This window comes from Neofelis nebulosa, chromosome 1, assembly GCF_028018385.1.
Source record: "Neofelis nebulosa isolate mNeoNeb1 chromosome 1, mNeoNeb1.pri, whole genome shotgun sequence".
Lineage (NCBI taxonomy): Eukaryota > Metazoa > Chordata > Mammalia > Carnivora > Felidae > Neofelis > Neofelis nebulosa.
Genome location: NC_080782.1, coordinates 171,470,232 through 171,487,494, shown reverse-complemented (window position 1 = coordinate 171,487,494; position 17,263 = coordinate 171,470,232). Strand labels below are relative to the sequence as shown.

At 39.7% G+C, this 17,263-nt stretch overlaps 1 protein-coding gene across 8 annotated transcripts in view; it reads right to left on the bottom strand.

The window, feature by feature from the left end:
* Positions 1–17,263, bottom strand: part of NALCN (sodium leak channel, non-selective) — a 333,612-nt gene that overhangs the window by 277,457 nt on the left and 38,892 nt on the right. For 7 of the 8 annotated variants that reach the window (XM_058743569.1, XM_058743534.1, XM_058743516.1 and 4 more), the window contains one exon: positions 1,917–2,071. In XM_058743569.1, coding sequence (XP_058599552.1) covers positions 1,917–2,071 — 155 coding nt within the window. Of the gene's footprint in view, positions 1–1,916; positions 2,072–17,263 lie in introns of those variants that run through there. The other variant, XM_058743561.1, reaches the window with a different exon arrangement.

Below are 17,263 nucleotides of genomic sequence, written 5' to 3'. Positions count from 1 at the left end.
AGAGAGTACAGCAAATCGAAATGCCTTCACATCTGCTGGCTTCTAAATTTGGTGACGTAGGAAAGTGTACCATTGGCCAAAGGGGTGAACGATTACCCATCTAAACACAATGCTGGAAATAACGCTCTGAGGGCATATTAAAAACATAAGAATACAAATTTAGGAACCTTATTTGCAAAACTCACTGTTTTAAAACTACCAACTATTTGTGGCTTTCAGCCCAAGTTCACTATTATCCTCTATCTAAAGGCTGTAGCCTTGTGGTTTTTTTAGTTCAGACAGCAGAAGAGTATTCCTCAATCAGTGCAAGATCTTCTACATATTCTTTCTGAAATTCCAGCACCCAGCCCAGAGTTCATTATGCCATCCCGCATAACACCATCTGTGGGCTGCTGTGATGGAACACCAGGGTGAGAGGAAGATTTATCAGCCACTTTTCCTGATGTATAAAGACTGATTGGCTGTGTCTATAGCAGTTGCAATCCAGGGTTGACAGGAGCTCACGCTCTCTTGCCTGGCCATGACACCCCGCATTGTACAGCTGCTCGCGGAGTTATGAAACCACACTAAAAGTCAGGAAGTAGATTTGGCTTCCAAAGAAGCACAACCACCACACTGTTAAACACGGAGATTCTCTTAGGTCCTGGGTAAAAGTGTCTAGAACTCTCTTAAATGCACCTAGGCCTTGAAACTTGAAGGGAAAATTGTTGTTGTTGTTGTTGTTGTTGTTGTTGTTGTTGTTTCCAAATGATTTTGATAACAATTCCCTTACGGACTGAACGTTTGTGTTGCTTCCACCCCAAACTCATATGCTGAAGTCCTAACCCCCACTGCGATGGGATGGTGTTAGGAGATGGGGCCTTTGGAAAGTGAATTCAATTTAGATGAGATCATGAGGGTGGGGCTCTCATGATGGGATTTTTTCCCTTACAAGAAGAGGTCAGAGAGCTTTCTCCCTCTCCCTCTTCTTCCTTTCTTCCTACTCACTGTCTCTTTCTCTCTCTCTTTCCCTATCCTCACCACCAAATAAGAATACAGCGAGAAGACACCCATGTGTGAGCCAAAGAGAGGGGCTTCACCAGAACCAACCATGAGGGCACCCTGAGCTTGGACTTCCAGGCTCCAGACTAGAGGGAAATGGAGAAATGAAGTGATGTTATTTACGCTACCCAGTCTATGGTATTTTGTCATGGCAGCCTGAGCTAAGACAAGTTCTCAAAGCATAAAATAATTGTTTAGAATGCTTAGGTTTTTGTTTGTTTGTCTCAATAATGAAACATGCACCCCTTGCATGAAATGGTAATAAATGCAATGATATAAACTAAATGGCAGATGTTAAGTAATTTCATTACTGTATACAATGGCACATTTCAGGACTTAATAGCACAAGCCACAGATAAATGTATACATTTGAGCATATCATCATTTCCCATATGTCTATTACATAGTTGATGCATATTCATTAAGTATTTCATTAGCTATCTTCCATTCCAGGATTACTTTCCAGTTTTCATGCACTCATCAATGACTACTACTTCAGTTATTTAAGACTTACCTTGCCTACTGGTTCACAGTTACAAGTGGAGCAAAACCCAACCCTGCTTATCTTTCAGTCAACAAGCCCTGAACCTTGCTCAACAAATAGTTTTAAGTGCTGTAATTAGGAATCAAAATACTCTAAAATAAGGGATACTGAACCCTCTACAGACACTGATGAATATCCATATAAGCAGACTGTCTTTACAGACTGTAAGGCAGACTGCATCACAACCCAGGAAGAGCATTAAAATCTGTAGTTGTGTTTCTTAAATGCTATAGCCAATCTCAACAGCAAACATCAGTTAAACAAGTATTCTCTCCATTTCATAAACATTTTAAAACAGAAACTGAAAATGTGTTTTAGTGGTAAGACAGACCTATCTCATTAAAGCCACTGTAGCCCAGCTCTTGCCTGCTAAGTCCCAGGTCTTCGAGGTCCATGCATTTAAATCCCGGGGGGCACTGGTAGCCTTCCTCCAGCTCTGGTGAGCAGTGTGTATCTGGGATAGCTAAGCTATTCCAGGTTACATTTCTGTGAACAAATTATGAAAAGGTTAGCCAATTTGGACAATTGTAAATTTTGATTAAAATGAATAATGTAATGACCCTTCACTATTAGCTGTTGTATAGGGACCCAGATGTAAGATTCATGATTCATGAAGGGTGTTCATAGCATTAATGACATAATGAGACATTCTCAAATGATCCCTGATTGTCTTCACAATAGCTCTATATAAGAATACTATTACTGGGGCGCCTGGGTGGCTCAGTCGGTTGGGAGTCCGACTTCGGCTCAGGTCACTATCTCGCGGTCCGTGAGTTCAAGCCCCGCGTTGGGCTCTGGGCTGATGGCTTGGAGCCTGGAGCCTGCTTCCGATTCTGTGTCTCCCTCTCTCTCTGCCCCTCCCCCGTTCATGCTCTGTCTCTCTCTGTCTCAAAAATAAATAAAAAACATTAAAAAAAAAAAAGAATACTATTACTATTATTGTTTTGGTCATTAAGGACCAAGACCCAGATAAGCAAAGGAAAGAATTCTGCTGTAAATTTTCAAGGAATGTTAACCTACTTGGGGCTTCCTTGTTGTTCACCAAATACTTACCCTACTGTGGGCACAAATTTTACTTGCCTACTTCTAACCAAACAGTAAATGGTGACGATCATAGGATGTCATCCTATGAGTCGCATAAATGACACTCAGTCTTCTTCTGTGTTGGCAGATATGCAGTTGAGAAAGGAATCCAGACAAATAACGTGGGATTGAAGGAACCAATGGAATGGTGTTGGAAAGAGAGAGATTATAGGGTGATTTGGTGATAGCTCCAGGAACATGAAGGTCTTTTAGGTGGATGGTGATACATCCCTGTTTCATTGTTCTGGAGGGCAAGGTGGAGATTAAATTGATGTATGAGGATTTAGATAAGTAATAGCTTTCTTGGGAGCGAGTATGGGTCATCGCTGGAATGGTGATTGTGGAATCTCATTCTGGGCTGACCTTTAAAATGGGCCCTGAATAGCTGCTCTCTGAGACAATTCACATGGCTTGTGCCCTGGCCAAAGTTTAGGCTAGACGATTTCACAAGCCTTCTAAATCCATGATTTTATTACAAGTCATTTCCCACTACCTCGATGTTTGTAAGCATTTCCTAAGTGGAGATGGACCTCAGGACAGTCTTAGCCCTCAGCTTACAGCCAAATTGAGGCAGATGTTTTGGGTCATATTTCTTCTTTAATACCTTCTTATATTCAATTGGCTGCTTCCTTCCCTGTGTATAATGCGTTTTCTCTAGAGTCTGACACTCAACGCTCTGCAATCCCTTCCCTGCTTGGGGCCACCGTGCACACACACAATTCACAGGTTTGCACATACATACCTGAGGCCTGCTGACACCTCACCAGCTCTGTCTCAGTTGTAAACAAAGCTCTAAAATCCTCACCTGCATTTCAGACACCCCAAGTGCATTCCTTCAGGATTCTATTAGCTGCCAGGAGATAATCTGTCCACTGTCAGGGAATAAGTGTTGAAATAATTGTGCCCTCTGGTATATGGTATGGGCTCCTTTGGACCCCACACAGAAAACCCAAGGGAAAGTTCTCATTGTGGAAATTACTACTTGGTTATGTCTGAGAGATATGATTTTGGGTAGACATATCACTTACTTCACCCTATTTCATATTTTTATATGTAGGCCAAATATTCATCTTTGCTTAAGTCTGACCTATGTTTCTGATGTGGACACCACACATTAGAGCTAAGTGTTAAGGGGACTTAAGTTTCAGAGTAGGTTTTCTGGGTTTGATCCCAAGGTCTCCCAATTATTAGTTGTGTGACTTGAATAAAGTTCTAAATGTTTCTAAGCTCAGTTCGTTCATCTGTCAGCAGGGAGAGTAGCCATAATTAAAAGCAAAGCCTGTGTGAAGGTTAAGTAAACCAAGGAATTCACTCAACTTAGCACCTAGCATGTCACAATAAATAAATGCTCAACAATAATAATAATGCTCAATAAATGCTTATTATAAATATTTATTAATCATTACAATAATAAAATGTAGCAAACAAAACATACGTAAAAACATAATAAAGATTTGTCAAAAGAGGGGCTCCTGGGTGGCTCAGTTGGCTAAGCATCCGACTTCGGCTCAGGTCATGATCTCGCGGTTCGTGAGTTCGTGCCCTGCGTTGGGCTCTGTGCTGACTAGCTCAGAGCCTGGAGCCTGTTTCAGATTCTGTGTCTCCCTCTTTCTCTGTGACCCTCCCCCCGTTCATGCTCTGTCTCTCTCTGTCTCAAAAGTAAATAAACGTTAAAAGACTTGTCAAAAGAACAGAAGGAATTCAGGCACGTGATACTGACAGCACTGGGCAGCTGAAAGAAACTGCATAGATCACCTAATTCCTAACTTAAGGAAGGTTAAGGTGAAGTTCAGAGAGGGAAGCCCATCGAAATTAATAATTTACCTATCTGTGCCTCAGTTTCTTCCTCAGGAGATGGCAGGGAGATGCCTATCTCACAGGGCTGTGGCAAAAATGTAATGACTTAGTCTGTAAGGTACTTAAAACAGGTACTTGGTAGACAGTAAGTGTTAGCTGTTCTCGATTGCTATTGATAGCCTGATTGGATTGGACAAGATTAGACTGGAACCCTAGTCTTGTTGTGTGCTGCCTCAGTTTCCATATTTGTAAAATGGGGATAGCGTTCACACCAACTGGTGGGAGCGTCTTATGTTTCAATGAGCTAATATTTAACTCCCAGAATAGCACTGGGAATCAGTTACTCACCCAATAACTGTTAACTATTACTGATTTATAAGTATTAGAGCAGTTTTCTCCTTTTGTATTCCATTTATTTTTTTCTTTCATATTAACACTGATTCTCATTTCAAGCACAACCCTCACCAGCCGAGATATTATGTTGAAATCTTTTGGCTTCAGAGGCAGCAGATCTGAAACACATTATTTTTGCCAACATCAAGCTATTAGCAAATGCTTGTTAGAGACACATTTATTAGATGATTAATTGCCCTGGAACTCATGTATCTAAAACCACATGATAATTACTCTTTTTAAAAGTGGAAATAAACATTGGGAGTTTCAGAATGTATAGTTGTTTCATTGTCACCATTAGCAAGAATCTTCTAAGTTTTATTTTTATTTGTTAACGTTAATTATTTCCTTGTTCATTTTCCATCAGATATTCATGATACAAAAAGAGGCTTTCTGGAATTAGGGAGGGTAGAATTCTTGCTACAACCAGCCAAACTCTAAATATAGACAATGAGTCTTCCAGTCCTAATAAATATTCACTCATGCTTAAGTGGGTTTCAAGACCTGCATTTCTTATTCACAGTTGGATTTCTTGAAAAAAAATTATCAATTTCTAAGCCCCCTAATTTAATTTTTTAGCCTCTTTTGCATGATCCCGAATCCACTAGACTTGTTCTTGTTTATTTCCATGTGTCACATCCAGCTGGACCATTTTCAGTTTCTCTCTCCTGCGGCTTCTGATAGCACTGCACATACTTGTTTGATGGTGGGCAGAACAACGTCCCCCTCAAGGTGTGCACATTCTTATGTCCGGAACATGTGAATATGTTAGGTTACATGGCAAATGGAATTAAGGTTACAGATGTGAACAAGGCTAAAAAGCTTGAATTTGGGTGATTATCCTGGATTATCTGGGTGAGCCTGACCTAATCACACGAGTCCTTAAAAAGAGAAAACCTTTCCCAGTTGTGGTTGGGTGGGGAGGGGGAGAGAGAGAGAGAGAGAGAGAGAGAGAGAGAGAGAGAGAGATGCAACAGTTGCTGACTTGGACGTTGCTAGTTTTGTCCCTGTCTCTCAGGTCATTCTCCTTCTGGAACTGGCCCTCAGTTTTGAGTTGCTCTGAGCTCAGTCTTTGGCCTCCTCTCTTTTTTTATGATAGTCTCTCCCTGTGCAGACAAATCCATTCTCATAGTTGCAGTTCTCTCATCCTAGGTGTCTTTTAGACTCTCAGAGTTACATGTCCAACTACCTATTAGATGTCTCCACCTGGCTACGCCCCAAGTGCCTCCAACTCTACTCCCCTTACTGAGCCCAGACTCCTTTGCCAACATTCCTTCATGACAAGCAGCACCATGAGACCTTCATCCACAGTGCTGAGCAAGCTTGAGAGTGCGCAATCTCCTTGATATCTACTTTTCCTTTAACTCCCATAACTAATCATCACGTGGCCCTAAATATCTGCCAAAATATCTTTTGAGCTCATTCAACTCTCACCATCTTCACCTCTACCTGCATCACCATCTAGTGCCCGAACTGGTCATCCTGCAGCACTCTTAACCCTTCCAATCCGTTAGCCACAGAACATACAGACAGGCTTTTCATAATCTTGGTCTTACCTGAAGCCTGTCCATGGCAAATCTCATCTATAAGATCCAAAGGATCTGGCTTCTCCCCTTTCAAATGGCCCAGTACCCAACATGGTGGTCTTATCTCAGCTCTTGGTGTGCTCCTTCTACTTTAGGACTTTTTCCTCTGCTTGGAAACCTCTCCTCCCATCTCTGCTTGGTTAACCCATTTTTCACTTTTTAGGCCCCAGCCTGAATGTCACTTTCTCAGGGGAGCCTCTTCAAGTCCCTCAGGCTGGGTTAGGCTTCTCTGCTATAATTTCTCGAAGTACCCACACTTTTCATTTCTGGCACTTGGGAAGTGTGTAATTCATGTTTGAGTGGTCAGCTGTTCATTGGGTGTCTCCCAAACTTGACTGTTCCCCAGTATAACCTCCAAGTCCACACAGTTCCTGACATATAGTCTGATGGTTAAATTTATGAGTGAATTTGGCTACACTATGGTGCCCAGTTGTTTGGTCAAACACCGTCTAGAGGTTGCTGTGAAGGTATTTTTTAAGATGTAATTAACATTTAAATCAGTAGACTCTGAGTAGAGCAGATTATCCAACATAATATGGGTGGGCCTCATCTAATCAGTTAAAGGCCTTACGGAAAAATACTGAGATCCTCTGAAAAGAATTCAGCCTCCAAACTACTTTTGGACTCAATACTGCAACAACAGCTCATTCTGAAATATCCAGCTTGCTGGCTTGCTCTGAAATGTTGGTCTTGCTAGTCGCCATAATCACATATGCCAATTCTTTAAAATAAATCTCATTGCTTCCTATATAAACATCCTATTGGTTCTATTTCTCTGAAGAATCTTAACTAATGCATAGTAAATGTGTAATAATTATTTTTTTACTAAGTGAAGAAATGTGTCTTTCTACAATTATTTAAATTTATGACAAATTTACTAATGTGTTTGTTTATTTGTTTGCTTGTAAAGTAACCACAGAAGAAATTCTTCAGTAATTGGATCCTGTTGTTTTTATGCAATTTGTAAGTGTGATATCCAAAAATTGGCATGGATTTTCCATTTTTTTAAATTCTGGCTTCAGTAGTTTCCATGTTTCAAAATGAATACTAGAATTCCTTGGAGTAGTTAATTGTTTTTCAAAAGACATTAATTATCTGCCTGGCATATGCTTTTTAAAAAAATTCTTAACAAAATATCCTATTTACATATAACATAATGTAGGAGTTTGAAATCTAAGAAAATGTGTTCTGAACTTGTTGCTAAAATTGTTTACAACAGCCTCAAATAATACTTAAGTATTTAAGAGTTTTATGGTCTTTAAAAAAAAATTTTAATGTTTATTTATTTTTGAGAGAGAGAGAGACACACAGAGTGTGAGCAGGGGAGGGGCAGAGAGAGAGGGAGACACAGAATCCGAAGCAGGCTCCAGGCTCTGAGCCGTCAGCACAGATCCCGACACGGGGCTCGAACCCACGAGCTGTGAGATCGTGACCTGAGCCGAAGTTGGACACCCAACTGACTGAGCCACCCAGGCACCCCAAGAGTTTTATGGTCCTAAGTTAATTATTACTCCTGATGGTACAGAGCACTGATAGAGCTATACATTGGAACACAAGGATATCATTCAGTTTAGTGATTAACCAACTTAATCACCTTGGGCAATTCACTTTGACCATCTGAGCCTCAGTGTCCTCATTTGTAAGATGAGAAACTTTTCAGCTATTATTAAAAACAACTATTCCCAGAATGACCTCATCACATTTTCATTTAAAGAAAAAAAAAAAGGTAATAACTAGAGCAAATCACATGCCCATTGTGTTCTGTTCTCCTCTGTCCATAGGACTCAACAATGCCAAATGCAATAGCTCAAGATTTTGTGTTCAAATTCTTCTCATTACTCACAATCTCATCTTTCTCTACCGATATCAAACTGCTGTCACTGCTGGTTGTAATGCATTTAGTGTTGGCATTTTGTGGTTACTCTCACTTAAGAACATAACTATTCTTATTACTTAGCCCCTTTTCAGAAATTGTTTTTTCCCCTATTCTTAGTGAAGCCACTTTACTGCATTTGTCTATCCACTCATTCAAAATGATTATATTTGAATGGCCCATTCTGTGCCACACAACATGCTAGGAACAGAGATGACCAAGAAGGTATTTCCAAATCAGAGGCTTTACTACCTAGCAAAGTCATGACCACAGTAGAGCATGGCGAATGCTTTGAGAGCCAGCTATATGTTGCTAGTGTTACAGGCTCACAAAGCAGAAACATCACATCTGACTGCAGGTGGTAGATGGTGAGCATTGGGAAGACCTTCCAATGGGGTTGTTGCTTGGAGTGACTACTTAAGGATCAATAAATGCTAGGTCTAAGGCAGATCTAGGGCATCCTGGAAAGAGGAAATGCCAGAGCCTGTGTGTGCACAGGAGAGAGAGAACAAGAAAGGTCAGGGAGAGAAAGAGAACAACATTTTCACCCTTTCATTGCTGGTGTGGCTATTCTCGGCTTTTTCTCAGGGATTATAAACAAGCACTTGTTACCATAGCAACCAATTTTTAAACTACATTCTCAGAGATTTTGCATATTGGGGAAAAAAGACAAAAATCTGTGCTTCCCCCAAACTGACACAGTGTGTCTGATACACTTTGAGCTTACTTACACCCTGTCCCTCATTTGTGAGAATGGCCAAAAGGTCAAAGACACTAATTGACAGAAGTTATTACTTATTTGCAAGATTTTCATGAACTATACCTACAATGGGAATTTATAGATAGCTATTTTGTTTATATTTTTCTTACATTTTTTCCCCTGAAGAACTGCACATAAGCAGAAAAACACTGAGCTCTTGTAGCCAAATTTGGTCCATTTGCTGTAAAAAAACATTCACAGAGGCTTGGCTACAACGAACGTGTTTCTGAGGTTTGCATTCCACGATGAAATTGTCAGTGATGCAAAAAAGGAAGTACATGGCACAACAAATCCATATGCAACAGACAACACTATATACTTGAAAAGCATTTTGTTATTTATTGCATCCATAGGTTTCTCTTCTATTTATATTGTATGTTCTAGAGAGAAGTCAAAAATAAATAGGAGAATACATTTCTGGTTAAACCCATGGAGTGAACACACACACACACACACACACACACACACACACACACACAGTCTTTGCACCTGGAAGGACAGTGAATGTCCCCTTTGATACATTAGGGCATTGCTTGCCTCATTCTTAATGGCAGGCAGACAACAAGGGTTTTTTTCTTGCTCAAAACTTAGACCTGCATTTACAGGTTGTCCCTTTCCTTTGCTGACAATGGACTCGCTCTGGCTGCTACCCGCATTTTGGGTTCATTCCAGAGAATCATCTGGCTTCGTTTTCATTCCTATTTGGCCTCCTCTTCCAGGGTTAATTAAAAACTCTTATGAATTGGCCTGGCTACTTCCAATGCTGGATGTTTTGGAACATTTACCCCACCCTGGAATTTGCAGAGAAGAGACTATTTATTGATTTTGAAAACTTTTAATTGCCCTACCTGGACTTTTAGAGGGACTACAAAATAAGACAAATAGTCTGAGGTAGGAAATAATATTGACATCACCCACATTTTATAAACAAGTAAAACTGGCACATTTTGTAAGTAATTAGGGAATAAATTTCCCCTTACTGTTTGGCTGAGAGTATTTTAATGATTTTCCATTCCTTAATCCATTCCTGAATGGGTAGATAGACAAAGCCATAAAGTGCTAAATTCATCATGCATCAAAATGGCAAAATTAAATACTTTTTTCAAATAGTGTATGTAATTTAAATGACAAAACATTATTTTCTTTTGAAACAAGTATTTTAAATCATCATTGTACCTTGTTATATCTGAATAGTTCTTTTAATTATATATTTTCCCCAACTGTACTCCCTTAATTCTATCACTCACTACTTTGCTGATATGGATAAGTGACAACACAGGTGACAGGGACCAGGAAATGGGCATCTGAACAAGGATTAGACAATGAGAGGTATTTGAATGTATTCATGTATTCAAAGAGTATCAGTAAAGTATCAGGACACAGAGTTTGCATTGATCAGCTCCAAATTGGAAATGTGAAAACTGATTTGAGGTCATAAGACAAAGTACACTACCCTTGACACCTTTTTTTTTTTTTTTTTTGGGAGAGAGAGAGAGAGAGAGAGAGAGAGAGAGAGAGAATATGCAGGAGGGGCAAGGAGAGGGAGAGAGAGAATCCCAAACAAGCTCCGCACTATCAACACCAGAGTCCAATGTGGGGCTCAAACTCACGACAAACCGTGAGTTCATGACCTGAGCTGAAACCAAGAGTGGGATGCTTAACTGACTGAGGCATCCATGTGCCCCTACCCTTGACATTTTGAATCTGGACCAAGGGCTCCTCAAGCAGTAACTCTTCTTCCTTTGCTTAAGAAGCTACAAGATCCCAGGGTGAGGAGTCAGCTGGCAAGGCGGAAAATGGCCACCAGAATTTGGGACAAAGATTATAGGTCTTCAATCGGTGATTCTATCAATTAATTAATGTGTGGCAAGGAGCTACTTCCTCTTCTCTCTCATGAGGATCCTAATGCCCAACATATGAGATCACCTTATGAATTAGCAATTAGGAATACAAAGTGCCTCATACCTATTAGAAGCTCCAAATATATTTATGTTTACCGGCTGTGGTTTGGCTGAATTGTACAGCTGGGGAACAGCCATTCTCCCCACTCTGACAGGGTGCTACTGTTTGCGGTTAAATGATGTGAGTTCCACAGTGCTAAGAATGTGTAACTACCGACCACAAAGTATACCTGCCCCACTCAACTGCTAGATCTAAGACAGGTGAGTCACTAAATAAACAAAATTTATTTTATTTCTAGAGTTCCCAGAACACATGGGCAACCTACTTCTTTGGAAGAATGACAAGAAGCTCTCATCACCTCTGGTGCTTCTTAAATATTTTTTTTAACTTAAAAAGTAAAGAAAAAAATTATTTATTTTTGAGAGAGACAGAGACAGCGTGAACAGGGGAGGGGTAGAGAGAGAGGGAGACAGAAACAATCCCAAGCAGACTCCCAACTGTCAGTGCAGAGTCCGACGCGGGGCTCAAACTGACGAAACTGCAAGATCATGGCTTGAGCCAAAGTGAAGGTCCTGTGCTTAACTGACTGAGCTACCTAGGCACTGCTGACATTTCTAAGGACACAGTCTGAAGGGTCAGGAAACTCAAGTTCCCCACAGGTGGAAGCATAGTAGCTAAAAGCTTAGCATTTCTTTGAAGATTCCAGATTTATCTTTGAAGAAACCATGCAAAATTTGCCTTCCACTCTTAACACATTTTTGGGAGTTTTAATTGTAGAACCAAGGGTTTAAATCACTGATTTCTAACCCAACCAATTCTGAGAGTCTCAGCCCTGCCAATAGATAGGAATCCATGGATATGGCTCAGAGTTTGTATTTTTACAAAGTTGGCCAGGTGATTTTCTCTGTCAAAGAGATCCCACCCTAGAGATGAATTCCCAACAGGTACTCCTGGTGCTGCTATGGTCACTGCACGTGAAGGTGCTTTCTATCAGGAGGAACGCAAGCTGGTCCGATTGAACCTGAGATACCAAAATGATGCTCAGTAATGATTTCTACACAGACAACTACAGTGAACGCGATTTGTGAGGGGCTGAACCGTCAAGGCCCCTCACTTCCCATTCACACAGTAGGTTCAGGAGTGCATCATGACAGAATTTTGAGTCCTAATATAGGCGATCTCAACCAGGTACTCATCTGCCAATTCAGAGTTTGTCTCCTAAGCATGTGCTCCTTGCAGCCGAAGGGAAACTAAACATTTTATTCAAACATGGACACACGCACATGTTGAAGATCATCTCACTTACGGACCACGGTACAACATGAATCTTTAAAAGCCTAGAAATCAGTGTTGGAGAGAACTGGGTTTCAACTCTGCTCTGCCAGTTACACACTGTTTCATCTTGGATATCTTATTTAACCTCACTAAGGTTCAATCTCCTTGGCTGTAATACAGAGTATAACAATAGAACATGACGCACGTAGAAAGCTGTTACGGGTATTGAATGAGAAGATAACAGCTATCAATTGTTCAATAAATATTTACCACTAATAGCAAGAGTTTTATAACCTATGTTATGACATTCTCTTCTTTCTAGGAAGTAAGATCAAAAGAAGTGCTATATTATAATTGATCAAAAAAAATCACTTGATTACTTTTAGACCCTTTTTCAAAGTGTAGGGTTTTCTTTTTTTATATTGAAGACTCACGAATGTTTTTGCTGTTCTGGTGAAAATCACTTTGGTATTAATTTTCATATGGGAATTCAAGTTATTCTGAAATATTTACTCACATTTATTTTTTTAAAATTAGTAACAGATAAAAGGTGGATTTAACTGGTGGTTCGAATGGGCGACATCTTTGACATGGATATGCACAATTTTAGAAGGGATCGATGGACTCATACAAATATATTGTGTGTCACTATTTTATGGGCTTGGATGAAACAGAACCCCCGGAACACACCATCTCCGTGGTGGTAGAAAGAAACCAGAGGTCATGTAGACTTTAATTTTCTCTATGCCATATAAAGAGTGTATCATACAGATGTGCGCCTGTATGTGTCTACAGGTTTACAAATATGGGATCATAACAAGGTAGAAATTACTCAAATGGGAGAACAAGCAGGGGCTTGGAAGTCAGACTTGAGTTCAAATCCTAACGCTCTCACTCACCAGACCAACATATTATTTATGTTGGGACTGTGTCTTCATCTGCAAAATGGGGGAAATAATTCCTTTCAGGTTGTTCTAAAAATAAGTTATAAAAGCACAATACATGAGGTAGAACAGGTGCTCCATAAATGTGGCTGTTAATTTAGTTAGAAATTTACATGCACCCATCAGAGTATTTTCATTTCTTCTTTAAATATTTTAAAGTAAAATCTCTCCAATATGCATTTATCCAAACTTGTTCTTATATCGCCCACCCAGCAGACGTCTCTGCGTGAGTCCTGCAAGTTAAACTGAACAGTGTGTCTTCATCCTTCAAAAGAAGTTTAAATATAAATCAAGAAGACTTCAAAGACCTTTGCATGAATTTGAGGCATTACGATTTTACATATTCTACAAAATTCCCTCTTGATAAAGTCCATAGAAATTAAAAATTAACATTTTAAGTTCCACCACGTTTCTATCTTTAATTCTTCTGACTTTTCCATTAAAAAAACTCATTATTTTGTGAACAGAATTTATAAGATAATAATTCATTTATTTTCCCAAGTACCCTAAAGGGTAAACTTAAATATTATTTGGGGCCAGTAATAAAAAACCCAAATCCAACTTTACCTTATCTCTAGGCTAAGTGTCAGTGATATTTTATAAAATACCACCAAGTCCTACAAGCTACCCTGGGGTGGGGTGACCGTCCTGAGATTTCCCTGAGATGGAAAAGAAAGCTATTAGTAATTACTCTGCCACAGCAAGGATACTCTAGGAACGTCCTGGGCATCTGTGATGTGCGGTTCCCTACCTCTGGGTCTCAAAACTAATGGCTCAGCCATTATAAGTATTTACTTGAATTCCTGGTGGAATCAACTTTTATATACTTAATATTCACATTTGCTTTCTTTAGGGTTTTTCTAATTATCTCACTCTTGGGAAGAAGATTTCATTATTTGATACTCAGCTAGAAATAAATTTCTCTCCTTTCTCAGGAATGGTAATAAGGTGGCAGATAAGTCTTCATCTTTTCTATTTCACCTACCAGCTCATTTTTACGTGATCATCTTGTAGCTTCAGGGAGATTTCTGCCAACACATTTGGCATTTTGTAACACCTGTTTCTGCCACAGGCCATCGCTTTTCTCAAATTTCTGTAGGATATGAACTGCTTTGCTGAGTCAAATCCCATTACCTGTGCCATAACTGCCTTAGGTCGCCCTTCATTATCAGAGGAGAATAAAGCTTTACTAGTAATGCTACTGAGGACAAAGCTAAGATTCCCTTCTCTCTGCTTTAAAAGAAATCAGCTTCATCTAAAAGCAAAACTGGGTGTATTGAGTTGCTTCCTTATTTATCCTGTTTGCCTCACAGGCTACACATAATCAATTCCAGAGGTCAGCCTGGAAACGCAGGATATACAGGTTTCTGAACAGACACAGCTCTGCCTGAAGACTCTCCCATTATTAGGCTGTTGTGCATGCAAAACAATTAAGCAGAAATCGGAAGGATTGTTAAAGGACAATAAATAAGAGAAATGAGGTCATGCCAGTGACTGGCAACACTGATCGCTGGAAACACAACCATCAGGATGTAGCTTAATATCTGACTCAGAGATGTTGATGAGAAATTTCTAGTTCAGAAGAAAAGGAAACAAAAAGGTTGGAATTTTTTAATTGGGATTTTTTATGTGTTTTATTTTGACTTTGGACAGTTTTTTGAGTCTCTAAAAATAAATTAATGTCTGGCTGGAACTAATGGTAAAATGGCATCAATAATTTTTCTGCTTATGAGTGAGACTAAAACTCAGTTAATACTGAACTGAAAATTAAAACAAAAAATGGCATAAATGATCGGTCCTTCAAATGAATCATCAAACTTACGAAAGAAAGCTGTTATTGTAGCAACATTACTATCCTGAGGGCAGTTACATATTTTCTTCTCAGAGAGTAAACTGTCACATAAAAGGAAGGCAAGATATATGTGTATGGACATAACAATAATGGGCAGATTTTATAAATACTGGAAAGAGAGAACATGCAGACATTCTTCCATAACTGCTGTGTCTAGAGTAACCAAAAACTCTGCCAAAATGTATGAAATTCTTCATAGAGAATTCCATTTTTAGGATTGAGTAATGAGCTGGAGCTAATATTCAGAATACAAGAGGTCCTTTAATGGCTTTTTTTGTTTGCTGTTTTGTTTTTTGTTTTGTTTTGTTTTGTTTCTTTGCCATTCATGTCCTAGTACTGCATATGGTAAGGAGATGGTGAAGAGCACTTTCTGAAGTGATGCAAGGGCCCTGAGGTCAGAGGTGCTCCTATCCCTCTTCACCATTTGTATCGTACTTGATGTGTCAAAATTAGGTTTACCAGCAGGATGTCTGATCTTCCAAGTAGTTTTACAATTCTAACATGCTTTAGAAGTCTCGCATTCTGACTTTATTTTTAATAAAATGGAAACTTTAAATCAGCTTCCTGTGCTCACTGCTATTAGAACACAGAGGCTTTCTTATCCGGAAGCTTTCTCTGTTCAACTCTATTCTATTGTTTCCCACCCACACAATATCTTTTTCCCACCTCCATATTCATTCATGGAACAATCTAGACATATTTTACAGCCTACATACACTTAAAAAAAAACTACTTACACGTTTTCTTCCACACATTTGTCTCTTCCCTCACCCACACAGACAGCCCCCTTACTCACCTCTTCCTTCAACTTCCTCACCATATTTGTGCTAGTTCACTGCCTCTCTCCACTTTCAACAGTGCTTTTCTACTTTTTAACTATTTCTCCTTTGTCCTATTTAGAAACTTGCTTTTATTCCTCTGTTTTAAATTTCCTCCTCTATATCAACTTGTCACAATGTTATTATTATCTGTGTAAATATAATGTATTGTGCACCATGCCTTCAATAGACAGTTACTAAGTACTTACTCTGCGCTAGACTAAGTACGAGACATAAGATGAATGTTCTCCACCCCTCTCCCCTTGTGTCCTCAAGGACTTCACAAGGTAATGAGAAAAATTGGGGGGGGGGGGAAATAGCTATGAGTGCCAGAGGGCAAACTGGGCTGTATTAAATTCAACACTTTCCATTACAAACAAGTAGACCGGTTGGATAAATGGTAACATTTAAAGATGCCTATCTGGGCTTTGAAGAAAGAAAAATACATTCCAAAAGGTCAAAAGGTAAGAGGGAACTAAAAACTAGAGACAGGGAAATACACGCATTGAAAAATGGTATGAATGGGGCGTTAAGTGTCCAGGAGCCAAGAGCTTGGATTTTAATGCCCACAAGATGCAGATAATAGGGTTCTGAGCTTGTGTAAGGCTGGAAGCTGGAAACAGACCCCATGTATGCAGCCATGTTAGAATTTAAACAAATTCTAGAGTGTAATATGGGTGAAGGGGTAGTTAAACAGGGGTAGTCAATCAAGCACAACAGAGTCCATAGGTACAAACCCAGTATAAACAGGGAATTAGTAAATGAGAAAAGTCACATTAAATTCAGTGGGTAACAGCACAAAATAAAGAGTGCTCAATCAACTGTCTAACTGTATGAAGATATTTAGAAATTTAGATTTCTGCTTTACACTAAGACATTTCTATACCATTTTAGTAAAATATACCTGACATAGAATAAATTGCACATATTAAAATATACAGACTGGGGGGCTCGGTTGGTTGGGCATCCAACTCTTAATTTCGACTCAGGTCATGATCTCATGGTTGTAAGATCGAGCCCCACATGGGCTCCATGATGGGCACGGAGCCTGCTTAAGATTCTCTCTCTCCCTCTCTCTGCCCTTGCCTCAGTCTTTCTCTCTCTCAATAAGTATTTTTAATTTTTTTTTTTTCAACGTTTATTTATTTTTGGGACAGAGAGAGACAGAGCATGAACGGGGGAGGGACAGAGAGAGAGGGAGACACAGAATCTGAAACAGGCTCCAGGCTCTGAGCCATCAGCCCAGAGCCTGACGCGGGGCTCGAACTCACGGACCGTGAGATCGTGACCTGGCTGAAGTCGGACGCTTAACCGACTGCGCCACCCAGGCGCCCCTCTCAATAAGTATTTTTAAAACATGTACAGCTTTGATAAATTTTAAGTGCACAGAACCAC